At 36.7% G+C, this 18,907-nt stretch overlaps 1 protein-coding gene across 3 annotated transcripts; it reads right to left on the bottom strand.

Moving 5' to 3' along the window:
* Positions 1-99: 99 nt before the first annotated feature.
* ampd3b (adenosine monophosphate deaminase 3b) lies at positions 100-18,602 on the bottom strand. 3 transcript variants are annotated; one of them, XM_073850036.1, is made up of 17 exons: positions 18,483-18,602; positions 17,885-17,917; positions 17,659-17,764; positions 11,798-12,020; positions 11,555-11,726; positions 9,818-9,983; positions 9,321-9,540; positions 6,789-6,918; positions 6,515-6,709; positions 5,923-6,054; positions 5,627-5,790; positions 4,318-4,444; positions 3,302-3,465; positions 3,082-3,202; positions 2,720-2,893; positions 2,475-2,585; positions 100-860 (listed from the first exon to the last, which is right to left on the bottom strand). In XM_073850036.1, exons 3-17 carry the CDS (start codon positions 17,714-17,716, stop codon positions 678-680), a joined length of 2,340 nt encoding a protein of 779 aa, XP_073706137.1. In that variant the 5' UTR covers positions 17,717-17,764; positions 17,885-17,917; positions 18,483-18,602; the 3' UTR covers positions 100-677. The 3 variants fall into 3 exon arrangements, with proteins under 3 accessions (XP_073706137.1, XP_073706139.1, XP_073706138.1); XM_073850038.1 differs by lacking the exons at positions 17,659-17,764; positions 17,885-17,917; positions 18,483-18,602 and adding an exon at positions 16,842-16,984; XM_073850037.1 differs by lacking the exons at positions 17,659-17,764; positions 17,885-17,917; positions 18,483-18,602 and adding an exon at positions 14,187-14,337.
* Between the last annotated feature and the right edge of the window lie 305 nt (positions 18,603-18,907).

The following is an 18,907-nucleotide window of genomic DNA, read 5'->3' as shown; positions in this document are numbered from 1 at the left end:
TTCTAGCTAGTTCTTACTACTTCCACTGGGCTGCAGTGTTGAGCAAATAAAGAATCATTTTTATACTTACCGAGAATATAAACTATAGACAGTCTCATCATGAATTGACACCACTTTATTTATTTTACTTTGAAAGCAGTTTATACCACAGCCTTAGCAAAAATGGCTTAACCATTTGATGTTGATGTACAAAATGTGCAAGTTCAAGTACACAAGATTTTGTGCCAAATAAAACTCCACCCCATAACAGCTCTACAATCTCAGGTTGCAAACAAACTAGTTTATCAAGGCAAAATTTTCAGCCAGTCTCTGTGCCACTGTCTTTTTAACATAAAACAAAAGAAGTCACAAACTTGAAGACTTCCTCATTAGAAAAAGTAACAAATGTATGCTCCCCTAAAACAATTTTCAGAAACCATGCAAAACACAAGAACAGTTTATTAAAATGTCCCATTTTTTTATAAAACAGATTTGAGATATGAAATGGTTATATCCATCACCTTTAAGGCATTATAGGAAAGGATATACCCATCATAAGGCACCAAGATGCATGGCTGTCCATGTTTAGCTACCAGTGTGATGCATTTCCATAGCTCTTTGGTGCATCACTTGTGGCAAGATAGAGTTTTATACTGATGCCTGGTCCACTCATATGAACCCATGTTATAGCCTATCAATCATTCTGCCAAGGCTTTTTCTGCCATTGCCGCTGACTTGACGGCATCTACTAGGAAACTGAGCTCATTGCACAAGGTCTCGTGCCGATAGGCCATACGGATCTGTGCCACATTTGTCTTACGGATGTCATTTCCCTCTGGTCCATCCTCTAGATAATTGTCACCCAAGAAGTGTTTCTTCTCCTGCAAGAGAAATTTAAATGTCAGCTTATGCTAGAAAAACATTCAGGTTTTTTTTTTTTTTTTTTTTTTTTGGTATGAAAGAGTTTAAATTTCAAAATTGTGATCCTTTTTTTCAGAATTGCATGATATAAACTCACGATTGTGAGTTTTAAGTCCGAATTCCGATATGAACTTGCAGTTGTGACTTTTTTTCTCAGAATTGCAAGATACATATACTCAATTATATACAATTGTGAGTCACAAAGCCAAAATGTGTGAGATACAAGTCACTCAATTCTGACTTTGTCTTGCAATTGTGACTTTTTTTCTTCGAATTACACTGCCTCCAAAAGTTTGGAAACACCCCTGGCAAAGTGTGGTTTTGGATGATATCAGCATAGTATGAATCATCTTTGAAAGGCTTGGAGTAATATATCAAGTCAATGTTTGAATAAACTGACAGCTCGGATGCCCAGATTATGCAGAGGTGTAATAGCTGCTAATGGTGGACATTCTGATGAATCGAAAATTGTAGTTTTTTCTATGTATAAACTGTTTAAGTAATAAACTGTTTTTGTAGTTTGTGTTGTCTCTTAACAGTGCAAAATTATCACAAACTAAAAAGTATTCATGCCAATATTGTCCAAAACCCCACTTTTCTAGGGCATTTTCAAACTTTTGGAGGGCAGTGTATGAGTTTTTATCTCGCAATCGAGACTTTTTTTCTCAGAATTGTAAGTTTATATCTCGCAATTGTGACTTTTCTCTCAGAATTGTGTGATATAAACTCATAATTGCCAGTTATAAAGTCAGAATTGTGAGTCAGAATTGCAGAACTCGCAATTCTTAGAAAACAATTGTGAGTTATAAAGTCCAAATTGTGAGATATATACTCAATTATATACAATTGTGAGTTATAAAGCCACAATTGTGAGACACAAAGTCACAATTGCGAAAAATAAACTCATTGAAAAAAAAATAAACTCTTTAAAAAATAAATTATGACTTTGTCTTGCAATTGTGACTTCTCAGAATTGTAAGTTTATATCTCACAATTGTGACTTTTTTCTCAAAATTGTGTGATATAAACTCATAATTGCCATTTATAAAGTCAGAATTGCAGAACAATTCTAAGAAAAGTCACAATTGCGAAATATAAACTTACAATACTGACTTTATTTCTCACAATTGTGAGATTTCTCTTAGAATTGTGATTTTTATATCTCACAATTGTGACTTTTCAGAATTGAGATATAAACTTGCAATTCTAAAAGTCAGAATAGCGAAATAAACTACAATTCTGACATTTTTTTGCATTTGGGAGTTTATATTTCAGTTTTTTCCTCAGAATTGCATGATATAAACTCACAATTCTGAGAAAACTCTTTATAACTCACAATTATTAGTTGATATCATGCAATTCTGAGATCTGAACTTGCAATTTGGGAAAAAAAGTTGCAATTACCTTAGTACCTTATTTTTGCTTTTTTGTTATGGATAATAGAGACAAGCTGAAATTATTTGTACATGTGAACGCACAATATTATATTGAATATGACAATGATTATTGTTGTGGGTCAAGATCATTTAAACAATTGAAAGCCCTTGCTTTAGAGGGTAGGACTGAGAAAGTACCTGATGAGACAGACCGCTCTGAAGCACACTATTTCGGGCGATCTCACACACGTCGCATGTGCTCAGTTTCCACAGTTGTGCTGCAATAGCATACTCCTCCATCAAGGCCTCCTGAAGGTAGGTAAATAATCACATCACCTGACTGCTCTAGATAACTGCACTTAAAATAGATTAATAATTAACTCATTCAGTGTCGTGTGTTTGATTCCATGCACATCATTTCCAGTAACTGCTCTCTCACTGACCTTTGTGTAGTGGAACTGTAACGGGTCATCCGTTGAAAGGGACACACACAGGCCCTTTTGCAGGAACTCCCTGAGGGGATTCTTGGAATACTCCAAAAATAGGCTGTTATTGCTGAGTGGAGACATGGCAATGGGTACCTGGGCCAAATAATACAGATACTGCAGGACAGGACTCTATGGAGAAATTGGACAAGAAAAGACTGCATTAATACTGTTAACTGGCCTTTTCTTTTAACAGTTGTTGAAATAACATTCTCAAATGGAACAAGTAGATGCTTAGAGCAAGAAACAATGTTCCTTATATCATGACTTGTTTGTTGTTTGGTGGTTTATTGTGTACACAGTCAATCTTTGAGACTGACCTTCTTTAGGTTGAGTCCGTGAGAGATGTTGTCAGATGTCAGGAAGGCTGACACCAGATGGGTGATGGATCCTGCCTCGCCACAGTGGGGACGGAACTGGAAGGTATTGAGACCACGTTCCCTGAAAAAATTGTTCAGCTTTGAGGGGAATAGCTTGTCTATTCATTTGATGACAGTGGATTTTTAGGCTGAAATCAGCTTGATCTTTTTAGCAACTTACTTTCGTAGGTTGTTGAGAACCATGATATTGGCATACATGTGGAATAGGTAGTAAGTGTATGGTGGGTTTTCCTCCATGGTCCACTCCTCAGGTTTTGGACTCTTATAGGTAAATATGTGATCACTGTGTTTGGACTCATCATCCACACTGTCAAACCCTGTCAACTGCAGAAAAACATCCAAAGCTTTGTTGAAATCTATACACAGCTACTTTTGCCCGTATTTCCCTTAAAGGGATAGTTCACTCAAAAATCAAAATTCGGTCATTAATTACTCAGCCTCAAGTCGTTTCAAACCTGTAAGACCTTCGCTCATCTTTGGAACACAAATTATAATATTTGATTAAATCAGAGAGCTTTTTAACCCTGCATAGACAGCAATTCAACTACCACATTAAAGTGGTACTCTTGTGAATGCATGTCGAAAACTGATATGGAAGAGAAGAAATTGTTGAATAAAGTCGTTTTCAAAAGTATTCTCGTAGCTACATTAAATTACGGTTGAACCACTGATTTCTTCACAAATTTCTTTCTGGCCCTTGAATGTAGTAGCTATGTTGCCATCTAGGCAGGGTCAGAAAGCTCTTGGTTTTCATCAAAAATAACTTAATTTGTCTTCTGAAGATGAATGAAAGTCTTTCGGGTTTGGAACAACATGAGTTGTTTTCATTTTTAGGTGAACTAACCCTTTAAAGCTCGTGTCTTACATAAAGACTGACAATCAGCATGTGTTACATCAACCACACATTGACTACATTACTGATTCGGGCGTAACTGAACCACATCCATGTTTTCTGTAGTTTGTTTTTGTGGTTTTATTGTGCGTGACAATTTTACTTGAACTCACAGTCATCTGAGAACAATTTAATTGTTCAGAAGGGATTTGGCCTAAAGCTTCTTTCACTAGTAAAATGACTGTTTTCCATTTAAGCTGTTAATTGCACTGTTGCTTATTAAATGCTCTAATGTGGCATGAATCTTCTCTGACTGGTCTTGCCAGCTGTGATGAAGCACTTACATGTTTCAGGAAGACATGCGTTTCTTTGTATTTCTGAGGGTTAATAGTGGCCTGAAACAATGGGAGGAAGATGTTTTCTAGCATCTTGGCGAAGTTGGGAACAATCTTCTTGGATCTGAAAATGTCACTAAAAGAAGTACACAATTTAAAACATGTTTTATCATTGTTAATTGTTATGTTACAGTTGGGGTCAAAAGTTTGCATCCCCCTTTCAGAATTCGCAAAATAATAGTTAATTATTTTACCAAAATAAGAGGGATCATACAAAATGCAAAAAGTTATTCATTTAGCACAGACCTGAATAGGATATTTCACATAAAAGAGGTTTACATAGAGTCCACAAGAGAAAATAATAAATGGATTTATAAAAATGATCCCGTTCAAAAGTTTACATCCCCTTAATACTTAATGCTGTGTTGTTACCTGAATGATCCACAGCTTTTTTGTGTTTGTTTGTTTGCTGCTGTTCTTTAGAAAAATCTTTCAAGTCCCACAAATTCTTTAGTTTTCCAGCATTTTTGTGTATTTGAACCCTTTCCAACAATGACTGTATGATTTTGAGATCCCATCTTTTCACACTGAGGACAACTGAGTCATGACTCATATGCAACTATTACAGAAGGTTCAAACACTGCTCCAGAAGGAAAAACCATGGATTAAGAGCCGGGGGTTGAAAACGTTTTGAATTTGAAGATCGGGGTAAATTAAAATTTTTGTCTTCTGGGAACCATATAACTATCTTCTGTAGCCTCTGAAGGGTAGTACTGAATAGAAAAATGTACACATCTCCATTTTGTTCAAAAGATTTCACCCCTGGCTCTTAATACATAGTTTTTTGTTTATTTTCTTCTGGAGATCAGTGAGCGTTTGAACCTTCTGTAATAGTTGCAAATGAGTCCCTCGGTTGTCCTCAGTGTGAAAAGATAGATTTCAAAATCATACCGTCGTTGTTGGAAAGAGTTCAAATACACAAAAATGCTGAAAAACCAAAAAATTTGTGGGACCTGAAGGATTTTTCTAAAGAACAACAGTCAGTTTAACTGTCCCTGACAAACAAGGGACTCATGAACAACAATCACTAAACCAAAAACCACAGCTGTGGATCATTCAGGTAACATATTATTTTCTCTTGTGGACTATATGTAAACATCTTTTATGTGAAATATCTTACTCAGGTCAGTACTAAATAAACAATAACATGCATTTTGTATGATCCCTCTTATTTTGGTAAAATTAACATTTTGCAGATTCTAAAAGGGGGGTGTAAACTTTTGACCTCAACTGTAAGTTACATTAGAGGATGACTTACTAGATCCTGGGCACCTGTATGATCCATCTCATGTTAGGGGAGTGCAACTTTTGCTTGATAAACCATTTGGACAGGTTATCCCACTCTTCAGGGGCTCGGCCGTAAATTGAGAGACGGGGTTCTGCGTGCTGATATTTACTCTCCTCCAGGTCATGAGCAACCTCCTGTGCAGAATAGTAACAATTTGAGTGTTTCTTGCTTAAAAAATAATCTGGATGCTTTGACAGTTAGGGTTTATTGTAGAGTATGTTGTATGTATTAGTTGCTAAATCAGCATGTGAGTCAATCAGCTTTACCTTGATGAGACGTGCAAAATATTCTCCATTGATAAAGTTATCGCTTTTGAGGTATATCTCTCTGAGCTCACTAGCACCTACTGGGTTGTATTTGGAATTGAATTTATCAAAGCGATGAAATGTTTGTCTGCCCTGTAACAAACAACAGTGCAATTTCTTAGTGACAGGTCTATTTGGCAGAAAATGCAGACAAATGTGACCCTGGACCACAAAACCAGTCATAATGGTACAATTTTATAACTGAATAAATAAGCTTCCCATGGATGTATGGTTTGTGAGGATAGGAAAATTTTGTCTGAGATACAACTATTTAAAAATCTGGAATCTGAGGGTGAAAAAATATTGAGAAAATTGCTTTTAAAGTTCTTCACATGAAGTTTGAAGTGCATATTACTAATCAAAAATTAAGTTTTGATATATTTCCGGTAGGAAATGTACAAAATATCTTAATGGAACATGATCTTCACTTAATATCTTAAGGATGTAAAATTAAAATATATAATTGTGACTACAATGTATTGTTGGCTGCGACTTATGACTGGTTTTGTGGTCCAGGGTCACAATTTATCCTGAGGTCATCTGAAATACGCACCGCATGTACATCCAATGAGTCTACTGTGAGATCATATGGGTCCATTTTCAGATTGTCAAACACCTGTTTGAGGGTGAGCTTCTTACCGCCCTTCTCTGCCACCACCCTGTCTGATTCTGTCTTATATGTGTCCTTGATGAACTTCAGTAGATGCTTCTGGTTCATGCATGCAGCTGCGTGAATGTGCGTATCAACCTGCATTTTCACAAATATGTATATTTAGAAGTGAAAATTATCATTATACAGTCGTATAATACCAATAAATTTGTAGTACCTTTCTGACATTGTAGAAGTCTCGGTGAGGAACACTTTTCAGTTCCTTTAACTCGGCCATCTCATTCAGCATTTCATGTAGTTCAAACTTAGACGTCAGGAAGTTGAGCCTTCTGTGACAATAGGTCTTCCTATAAAAGAAAAATGATCGCAATGAAGGATTTCCTTTTTTGCTGAATATCACTTATGTTGCATGCAGTGTTATCAGTTTTGAGATTGTATTGTGTTGAAAGAATAGTTCACCCAAAATGAAAAAAAATAATGAAAATGTACTCACCCTCAGGCCATCCAAGATGTAAATGAGTTTGTTTCTTTATCAGAACAGATGAATGCAAAGTTATAGATTACTGACTAGGGTTAGGTTAAGGGCAGCAAATTAAAAGGCACCTGTTATGCAAAATTCACATTTACATGTAGTTTAAATATAAATGTGTGATAGCAGTGTGTGAACACAACCACTCTATAATGATAAAAATCCACCCACTCATTTTTTTAAACCCCCATAAATCATAAGCAGTGTCTCAAAACAAGCCATGATGTCACATTTTACAGGCCCCTGAGTCAGCCGCACACAATAGAAGTTAAACTATAGAAGTCACTCTATCCAGAGCAGTGTTTTTACTTGATTGTTTGGGTCATATTAACAGCAGTATAAGTACTGTATATTAGGCTGCTGTCACTTAACCCTCTACCGCAACATGTTCTTTATGTTCATTTCCCTGGCACTGTCTCTTTAAGACAAACGTTCTAATTTTGTTGAAAAGAGAAACCCTTAGTTTAGCCAATGATGTGCTTTGGTTAAGTCACTTGACTTGCAGTGTTTTTCTGTAGCGTGATTTCTGACCGACTGACGTCTATTGTGAGTAGTTGCTGAATGCAAACGAAAACGTCAATAAAAACAAAGGATCAACTCATGTCACATCCACAAAAAAATCAGAGACATCACCTCCAGGAAGTTACGATGACATATTCACCACTCAAAAAAGTTTTTACGAAATTAGCTTTTTGTAAATCGATCAAATGTATAAGTTGCCAAATGGCAACACTGTGCAATAGTGGAATGTGCAATATTGCAATAGGTTAGCTAGCTAGCAAGGTCAGCTGTGATCTTTTAAGTTGTAACAATAACAACATTAATGCTAGTAATATAATGTTGATTAGTCATATGTTAATAGACAGATCTAATATAAACATGCAATTTCTTTCCCAGTTGTTTAACTTCTCAGACATAACCGACTGTGTTTTTGTACCTTAATGTTTGTTTCTAACATAAACTTGTGTGTATTTGGCAGTTTAAGCGCAATAAGACATGAAAGAGAACTTAGTTTAGTACATAAACTTGTGTGTATTTGGCAGTTTAAGCGCAATAAGACATGAAAGAGAACTTGGTTTAGTACATAAACTTGTGTGTATTTGGCAGTTTAAGCGCAATAAGACATGAAAGAGAACTTGGTTTAGTACATAAACTTGTGTGTATTTGGCAGTTTAAGTGCAGTTTTAATACTTCCAATGTGTGCGATGATAAGCTGTAAAGACATAGCTCTACTCTGGAACAGGGGGCAGGAAGCAGCAGCTCATTTGCATTTAAAGAGGCATGCATGAAAACAGCGTCCTTCTGCTTCCACTTAAAATAGGCATTTTTAAAATGATATAATAAATGATCTGTGGCGTATTTTGAGCTGAAACCACACAGACACATTTTGGGGACACCTGAGACTTATATTACTTTTCTTGTAAAAAGGGGCATAATAATAAGTTAAAATGCCTTATTGATGGATTTGTTCCATTTAAACATTTTTTTTCTTCCCAAGACGTTAAATGATAAACTGAAGTCATGCGGATTAATTGTGGATTGGACTCTTTGGATTTAGTGTTGAATACAAAATCTGTTCTGATGAAGAAACAAACTCACTAGACCTTGTATGGCCTGGGGGTAAGTACATTTTCAGCAAATGTTAAAGGTTGTATCAGCGATTTCTAGCCTAAAACTTAAAGTGTCAAATTCAGCTGACCTTTCATCACGATCCGCTCGCTGCCTGCCCCATAAATTGTCTGTGAAAAAAACGTGTCTCTCTGGTCAGCCTAGGGTCCGAGATATGCCAAAAAAACAATCGGCGCTATCAACTATTCCACAGATAAACAAACAGTGTTCCAACCAATCAGCGTCAGGGGGTTCGTGTTGTGGACTTTCCTACTGGTGCAGGGATGTGAGGGAGGCGGAGTGAAAGTCCACAACACCAAACCCCTGACGCTGATTGGTTGGAACACTGTTTGTTTATCTGTGGAAAGGTTGGTAGTGCCGATTGTTTTTTTGGCATATCTCGGACCCTAGGCTGACCAGAGAGACGCGGTTTTTTCACAGACAATTTATGGGGCAGGCAGCGAGCGGATCGTGATGAAGGTCAGATGAATTTGACACTTTATGTTTCAGGCTAGAAATCGCTGATACAACCTTTAATTTTTGCTTGAACTATTCCTTTAAGTTTGGGTTGGTAGTGGACAAATTTGAGAAATATAACCTAACCAAACTCACGTTGGTCCGTCTGCAATCATGGCAAGGACATGGCTCATGTCAATAGCAAAGGTTTCCAGGTCAGGATATGGTAAGCTCCGTGGCTGATCCTGTTTTAAGGCATCCTCGTTATCATAGACATATATAATTCCATCTTTCATCCTCAGGGAGTAGTTCAGATTCTGTGGAAGGTCTTCCATACTGTAGGGATCCTCACCCTCACTTGGAGGGGGGCAGACATCTGTTGCAGTGAAAATAAAGCATGAAGGCAACTTTTAGAGCTGATGATTACTAATATCATGTTATATTTATGTCTTGCCATAAATAGAAACAGGACTGGTTGTTTATAGTATCACTTTCTTAAACCTAATAAACAACCTACAATTTTTGAGACAGAATATTAAAGATTTAGGGCAGTATTTTAACACTTATGTTATTTCATAGGCATTGTCATTATAAGTCTTTGAATTGTTCATTGTTCATTATTGCTGCATGCACTGATGCCATGCATAACACACCTGGCATCACTTCTTCCTCCTCACTCCATTTCTCATTATTGGCACTCCTTAAAAACTTGGCAGTGGTCCTGGGAAAGCGGTGATATGCCAGCCGGGAATATTTCTCCCTGATGAAGAGTGCTGTCAGCAGGGCCTTTGCTGCTTGCTCATAGTCCTCGACAGTTATCTGTCAAAAGTGATCAAAGATGAATCAGTGCTGTCATTCTTTTAGGTGTGCCCCAGCATTGACACTACGGTTAAGAGGTTTAGGGTTGGTAAGATTTCTCATGCTCAATATTGAAAAATTTTATAATTTAAAATAACTATTTAATATATGTGTACCACAAAACCAGTCTTAAGTAGCAAAGGTATATTTTTAGCAATAACGAACAATACATCGTATGGGTCAAGATTATTGATTTTTTCTTTTATGCCAAATATCATTAGGATATTAAGTAAATATCATGTTCCATAAAGATATTTTGGAAATTTCTTACCATAAATATATCAAAACTTAATTTTTGATTATTAATATGCATTGCTATGAACTTAATTTGGACAACTTTAAAGACGATTTTCTCAGTATTTAGATTTTTTTGCACCCTCAGATTCCAGATTTTACAATAGTCGTATCTCGGCCAAATATATTCTATCCAAACAAATCATACATCAATGGAAAGCTTATGTATTCAGCTTTCAGATGATGTATAAATCTTAATTTAAAAAAAAAATGACCCTTATGACTGGTTTTGTGGTTTTAGGGTTTACAAAACACCTTTTATTACTGTGATGGCAAAGATATCATTTTTTTGGAAATTTCTTTTGTTTTTGTTTTTTTCATATGATCCTTCAGAAATCACTTTAATAGGTGATCTGGTTCTCAAAAATTATTTCCTACTTTCTATTATTAATGTTGAAAACATTCTTCAGGATTTTTTTAGTTTCAAAATAAATTATTTTATTTAAAATATTTGTTAATGTACTTTCTGTCAGTTTTGATCAATTTAATGCATTCTTGCTGAATACAAGTTTTAAATTCTTAAAAAATATCTAGATAATTAAATCTCACTGACCATGTTGCCAAGTCTGCAGTTTTCCTGCAGAATTGGGATAATTTAAAACTGCTGCTGTGAGTTGTTTTTCAAGTCTGCGGGTTGAAGTGATTAATGTGATATTAATGATGAAAGGGTTAATGTGATATTTAGCCCCTGGAATGTGAATTTTACCAGGAGAACTTTACTGGGGGACCCTCTCAAAATGCAATTGGGCTAGTTTTGAGTAACAATTTAACAATTGGGTGGGTTTTGCTGTCAAAACCTGGCAACTCTGTCACTGATCCTAAACCTATGAACCTATATAGTTGAACCTTAAGTTTTGTGGCTTGGAGTCTTTTTAGCTTTCTATCTTGTTAATGCTCCAATAAATTTCCAAACATTAATCATTGTATCATGGGCACTTATTCGTAATGCTTGCATTCATAAATTAGTTTACTAATATACCACCCATACAAAGTATTTGATAATGAAACCACACCTCAGCTGGTCATGCAAAACTTAACTGAACTGGTGTCACACATGTGTGACTGACTTGTACTCTTTTTAACCTCGGAAATTCGTAGCTGTTTGGCTCAAATAAAATGCCCGGCCCTGTTTATTCATTTTTCTTGAACTGTATACACATATCTCATTATATACCATTGTATTTAATATATAAAGTTTGAAGTGTGTCTATATAGAGAGAAAATAATTTGCCTCCTACCCCTGCACAGTAGTCTCCACTGATGGTGACCCTCTGGAATTCTGGGACATTGCTCTCCTGGGGGTCTGCAGGTGAGGACGGGGTCAGCATGGGTGAAATCATCGACCAGTCTAGATTGACAGGCATTTGCAATGACACTGACTGGGATCGCATGATCTTGAAACTCTGTTTCCTAAAACAAGACATACAGCATAAGAAATGCATATCGAACATCATATTAGCACGACATTTGAACTTACTGACCTCTTGATTGATTCCTCTGACTTCTGCTCCTCGATCTCTTTGCGTAGCTCCCACTCCTTGGCCTGATGCAAGCCAATAGGACAGTCCTCAGGGACGGTGAACATAGACAAGGTGTTCTTATTGTCTTCTTCCTTCAGAGCTGAAGCGTACACCTTTTCAGCCAAGAGACGCACTCTCTCATCCACCTCGTGGAGAGAGATCTTCGTGAACTGACGCGGCATTTCTGCAAGGAGTGGTGCCAATAAAAATATAAACGCCAAGAATGTTGGTTCTTTCTATTATTAGTCAATGTTCATGATCAGGTTCTAGGAACAGTTTGTGATGTACACTATGTGCAATTATTCAAAGTATTCAGAGTATGGGTGTTACCATTTTTCATCAGCTTCTTATTCTCCAATCACAAGCCGGTATCTATTCCACAAAATCCCTTACCGTGATCAAAGAATTAGTCTTACTTTAAATGTCATGGCACTATTAGATAAGACATTTATTGATGTATTTTGCCATAATGTGAAACCATTACTGAAGGTGGTAAAACGAAGTAAATTTATTGTGTAATTAAGATATTTATGTGTATATGTAAGTCATAGCAGTTTTGCAACTGCACAAATCATGGTTATAAACATGTCCTCAAGTATCTGTCCACACAGTTCAGGTTTCGCTCTGCATCTTGTGCCTTGGTCTTAGTCGGGCGTCTGTGAGGTTAACTAAAGTCCCTGTCCTGAGGTCAGTCATTAGATACCCGAAGTGTCAGACCAGTTGTTGTTGTGTCCACTGGCAGAAACTGCACATGGTGCACAGTAAGCACAGCATGCACCTTTTTTTACTTAGTTGGCAAACTAAATTTGTTTATGGATAATCAAGAGAAAAGAACCGCAATGAAAGATGAACTAATAATGCATTAATGATTGTTCTCCAAGTAAGGAAGTTTATCAAGAGCATGCAAATATTTGTATTTTATCGTGCTTTAATCTATCAGAAGGCTTAAACAAACCAGCACTGCAAGCAGAAGTGTATGCAGCACATTTACAGTGTAACTTTGTGGTTGAGTTTTAGTTGCGACACTGTAAGATAAGGCACGAAAAGGCAAGAAGTGTTGCACAGGGGTTTTCAAACAGACATCTGGGTCTACAGAAAATCTGAGAAAATATTATTATGGAAATATGTGACCCTGGACCACAAAAGTTGCACAGGTATATTTGTAGCAATAGCCCAAAATGCATTGTTTGGATCAAAAATTATCGATTTTTCTTTTATGCCAAAAATCATTAGAATATTAAGCAAAGGTCATGTTCCATGGAGATGTTTTGTAAAGTTATTACCGTAAATATATCAAAACGTAATTTTTGATTAGTAATATGCATTACTAAGAACTTCATTTGGACAACTTTAAAGGCAATTTTCTCATTTTTAAGATTTTTTTTTTTTTTTGCACCCTCAGATTCCAGATTTTCAAGCTTTATTCAGCTTTCAGATTCTGTATAAATCTCAATTTAAAAAAACTGACCCCTGTGACTGGTTTTGTGGTCACATATGTATTAAAAATTCATATTTTTAGAACTTGTCTGCTGCTTTTTTTGCAACTAGTAAGAGAATGACAGTTACTCTCACCAGACAAACCTCACCACACTTCCTCCATTCACACACAGACTCCCTCTGCTATCAGTCATAGCCTCATTTGCATCCTGTCCAGTAGATTGCCGTTTCATATCAGTTCCCACGTCTTGGCCACCTTTCTATTTCCCATATCACCTCAGAGATCACATCTTGTTATAGAAGGCTTTGTGTTTCTAAAGAATAGGAAAGTAGGTCAGCCCATCCCTATAAAGAGTTTTTAATGGTAGCAGACAGGGTTCAAGATTGTTGACTTCCACCTGTGTTGACATGTAACTGGATATTCCATTGCACAGTCAACAGTCCGCACAGCCTTCGATACAGAAGGTTGACAAGCCTGTCAGATGGATGATTCTAGCATACACCCACCCCTGCCTTTCTAGGAAAACTAGATACAAAACATCACTTTCACTGCACTTCTAGAAAAGCCTGGCCTTACGCGTGGAAGTAAACCCTTCTTAATCTCAGTGAAAATTTATCATACAGAGAGAAAGAGAGAGAACATATTCTACTGTAAAAATCTATTACATAGATATTTTATATACAACTAAATACATACATTGAAAAACCAATTCTGTCAGAAGAATTGTGCACTGAGCTATTGGTTTAACACGTGCAAACAAAGTCACCTTTCTATTGAAAAAAGCTCGCCACAGTTTATTCCTCACTTCAGTTTGACCCGTTCAATAGCCGACCTTTTGACTGTCCCTAACTCCTATTATTCTGCTCGAGCAACCCTTTTGTACCAAATGCTCGAATACACACTTTCTCTTACCTTCAGCACTTATTTTTGCCATGGTTTTACTGGATCTCTGTGTTTAGACTCTTTATTTTCCTGTTGTTTTCTAACTGAGGTCTTCACTTCTAGGTCTTGTCTGTCTATGAGGCAGCTTCAGTGTTTTCCAGTCTTGAGTATCCCGCTCGCCCCTATTTAAAGAGTCTCACAGCATCGTGTCAGCAGAGGGCTTGGCTGGACGTCACAACAAGCTGCGAGCTGAACCTGAGACCCTTCTAAATGCTGGCAAGTTCTGGAGCTTGCGAGCTGTCAGGGTAATTTCCCAGCCTTGTGTTTTTATAAGGGAATTATATTGTCTTGGCACTGGTTCACTTGTGTTCCAGAAACATTACTCAACCTTTAAAGGAAGGCTATGCTATGGCTAAACATTTACAGTGTACACTACTACATGGCATTAAGAGCCATGTTTACATTCCCAGATAGCACATGTACATCTGCAAAAGGTCTGTTAAAGATCTCTTAATCTGAAAAGCATCTGCTGTGTACAAAAATCTTTCAGATGTCAGTTTTACACACTTTCTAAATCATAAACATCTTAAAGACATCTAATAGACATCTATTTGACATCTAATAGGAAACATCCAATAGATGTATTGCAGATGAGCAAACACTCTAAATATGTTATGTAGACGTCAAATAGATGTGTCCATGATGTACCTTTCCTATCCGGGGAACACATAAACATAATCTCTAGAATTTAGAGTCTAGAGTCATTTACTGTTTACTCTAAAAAATACGCCTTCCAGGTGTAAATGTAGATGTCAAACAGACGTCTTTGTGATGTATGTGTTGTATGTGTGCTATCACGGTACACATGTGACTCTGCCAGTGTTTTTCAGCCTCTGCCACCTCAATATATGAGTACAGGCCCAGATAGCACACATACATCTGCAAAATGTCTGTTAAATATCTCTTAATCTGGAAAGCATCTGCTGTGTACAAACATCTGACAGACATTGTTCAGATGTCAGTTTTACACACTTTCTAAATCATAAACATCTTAAAGACATCTAATAGACGTCTGTTTGACATCTAATAGGAAACGTCTAATAGATGTATTGCAGATAAGCAAACACTCCATATACGTCTTGCAGATGTAAATGCAGATGTCAAATAGACGTCTCCGTGAAGTACGTGTGCTATCCGGGGAACATAGTCTCATAAGAACTGCTCTGAAAGTCATTTACTGTTTACTCTAAAAAATACACCTTGCAGATATAAATGTAGACGTCAAATAGACGTCTCTGTGATGTATGTGTACTATCAGGGTACACATACTGAAGCACACGTGACTCTGGTGGTGTTTTCAGCTTCTGCCATCTCAATATGTGAGTACAAGGCCCATATAGCACATGCACGTCTGCAAAATGTCTGTTAAAGATATCTTAATCTGAAAAGCATCTGCTGTGTACAAACATCTGACATCTTTCATTCTTTCGTTTTACATACATTACATACATTCTAAATCATAAAAATCTAATTGACGTCTATTTGACATCTGATAGGAAACATCCAATAAACATACTGCAGATGAGCAAACACCAAAATATCTTGCAGATTTAAAGGCAGACGTAAAATAGATGTCTCCGTAACGTACGTGTGCTATCCGGGGAACACATAAACATAATCTATAGAACTGCTCTGAGAGTTATGTACTGTTTCTTGTGAGAAAACTATTGTCATATCATATACAAACAGAAACTTAAAGGTCTTCACAACAACCCGTAAAAAAAGGTTTGGTATAACTTGGAGAAATTGTGACAGAAATATATTACTTAATGTAAAGACAGTACTACTACTACTAATAAAATTATTTTTTAAGAAATTTATTTACCAAAAAAATGTAAATACACAACACAGTATTTCTGGGTAAAAATAATAATAAAATGTAAATATTTTGTTTAAAATAAAATCAATTACTTAGAGATGCTTTTGATTATTAAAATGTAATAAAACCAATAAAATGTAGTCCAAAAATTAATGGAAAACACATAATTATGCAAAAAAAAAATAATAATAAATAAATAAATAAAACTGAATTTGAGGGGGAAAAAAACATTTTATAGGGCCTAAAAATAAATACTAAATTTGCTGTTAAATTGTGTACATTTCATAATTTCAATTAATTAGACATGCTTTTTGATTAATATTCCTTAATTTAATCATTAAAACAGAGTCTTAAAAATGTTAAACAGAAAAAACAGAATTTAGAAAAAATAAAACAGATTTCATAGGGCCCTACAAGCTCAACCTTGGCAAGTTGTCATGTACAGTATAACAGCTCCACCTGATTTTAAACTAGCCCACGCCAACAATGCCCTACCCTGCACAGTTAACCAGAAACGCAGGTTACTACTTTTTAAGTCAACATAACTCATACGCCACCATTACACTGTAAGTGCAGTATTATTAGCAAGCTTCTGGAAAGCACAAGCTGACACGCACATGACGCAGAGGAATACTCTGTTCCAAACTGCATCCCGTAACATCATAATCAGTCTCCATACACGGCTGAAATTACACTCACCTTTTTTACTAGACCCTAAAATGAGCACGGAAGAACACAAGGCTTAAAGTAAAACTTACTCAAAACAATGATTCAGCAGAGAGACTCCACTGATAGCGTTCATTTACCTGCGCTTTGAGAAGGTCAGACTACCGCAGAGTTGTCTCGGAGAGTATCAGGGGTCACAGACAGAATAGCTGTGTTTATTTGTGCCTATTAAAACCGTGTCTCCTCCGACCTTTCCTCATTTGTAGGGAAACAATTTGGAGTGGCTGAACTCCGCCCTGCAGCACAACACTGTCTCCCTACCTATACTTCCTAGCCTCCGCCCTCTCCCCTTACCTCACATTTCTCTTTGTCTGAAGGATTAGCTCACTTTTTTTCACCGTCTCAAAGACGGAAGAGGCATGCTTTCATTTTAACATACCATTTTTTTTTAAATCCAGTCCACTCTGTGCCATACACTCACAGTATGCTTCTTGTTTTGCAGCATTTGGTTGTAATCAAAAGCTGCAAACCATTAAATTAAGTGAAATCATTCTTAACAGCAAATAATTAATGCATGTCACTAGTGCAATTTAACCTTCTTTGCCATTTAAATCAAAGAAACTTTTTTGCAAAGTCATCTAGCCTTGCACAAGGCATCGAAACTTGGCATAGGGAAAGTGCTTCATTGCAAACAGGTTATTTATAGAAACATGCAGCGCTCTTTTGATAGAGCACTTCATGACATGCTTGCAAAGAACGTTGCAGGCACCTTGTCATGCTATGCTTTTAACCTACTTTGCATGAGTGACAACACCAGACAATACATCTGCAGGCCACCTTTTAGAGGTTTGTTCCAGTGGACCTGCACAGCGGTCTTTTACAAAAACAAAAGTGACATACTTTCAAGTTAACATGTAGTGCCAGAAACAATATTATCACATACTCTGGCAAACTTACCCCTCCCAAAGTTGGGCGTTGATTGTTGCTTGGATAGAGGAGTTCCTTTTTTGCTCATTTTGCACAGCGTACTAGATGCCGCTACTCGATCTAGTGAAACTTCCACCTGAGAGACAGAGGCAAACTCCTCATGTTCTTAAAATGCATTGCAGGAATATTGATGAAAAATTCCACAGTGAAAACTTTAACATGGTTACTTTTTTAACAGTTGATTAGAGTTGTTTACCTCTTAGTGAGTTGATGACAGCTAACTGCAAATCTTGTGGTATTCAAAAACAGGAAAAGGAAATTCGTAAGTACTAACAATAATCTGGCAGACACTATTACTGCAACGTCAGATGCAAAACCAAAACTCACATTATTGTTACGTCCTATTGTGTTTACTGAATATCCCGAAAACGTATTATACAGTTTATGCATATTACAGGTGTTTTAGTCTAAAAATATTTGTTCAATACTAGAATGTTGTTAGTTTCCAACTTTTCAACCTTATCTACATAAACAGTTTACAGTTCTGAATAAGGAAATGCCTAAACGTTCAAAACATGCCACCACCCTTGATAAAACTGTACAATCTTTAATCCATTTTAAAGCTTAACCTATTTTACAAAGGCAGACATGTAAACAATTCAAGACAGAGACAAAGTAAAAGTATGTACATGGATTAAGACTGTAAAACAGTAATGGAATGAAGCATGAGCCCGCAACAAGTTCAGACCTGCAGGAGATGCTTCAAAAGAGGCTATGGGTTACAGCACTTAGAATGTGGTAACCAACAGCCAAGGGGTTAGTAAACTATGTCTTAAAGAGTTCAACTAACTCACCTCAGTTTTTTCTCCCTGCAGTCTTGCTGTCTCTCAGTGTGTGTGTGAGACTGACTGTCCCCTGAGACACTGCAGTTTTCTGTAGTGCAGCACTCACTGGGTGTGAAGATATGCTTCAAGGCTTTTACAAGCTGCATCTACAAGTGAAAAATGGCACAGCGTTTAACCCTTTCAGTGCTGGGGGTGGAAGCTCGAAACTTGTCAAGTAGGTTTTTCTGGGTAGGCTATTTAATTTGTATGAAACTGTTATTGCTTTGCATATCTTCTCAGGGTGTCTTTCAGTGAGTTTTCTCAGGGAGACTTTCGACGTTTTGTTACATAGCCTAGGCTTATCGTATATTTGCAGATTATTACAAAAATACGCGCACAAAAGTTATATTTTGGTTATGTTATTTACCGTACACACATACACCTATTCATCTGAG

This window comes from Garra rufa, chromosome 11 (genome assembly GCF_049309525.1).
Source record: "Garra rufa chromosome 11, GarRuf1.0, whole genome shotgun sequence".
In the NCBI taxonomy this organism is placed as follows: Eukaryota; Metazoa; Chordata; class Actinopteri; order Cypriniformes; family Cyprinidae; genus Garra; species Garra rufa.
Note: the sequence above shows the minus strand (reverse complement) of the source record. Positions and strands in the feature narration are given on the sequence as shown.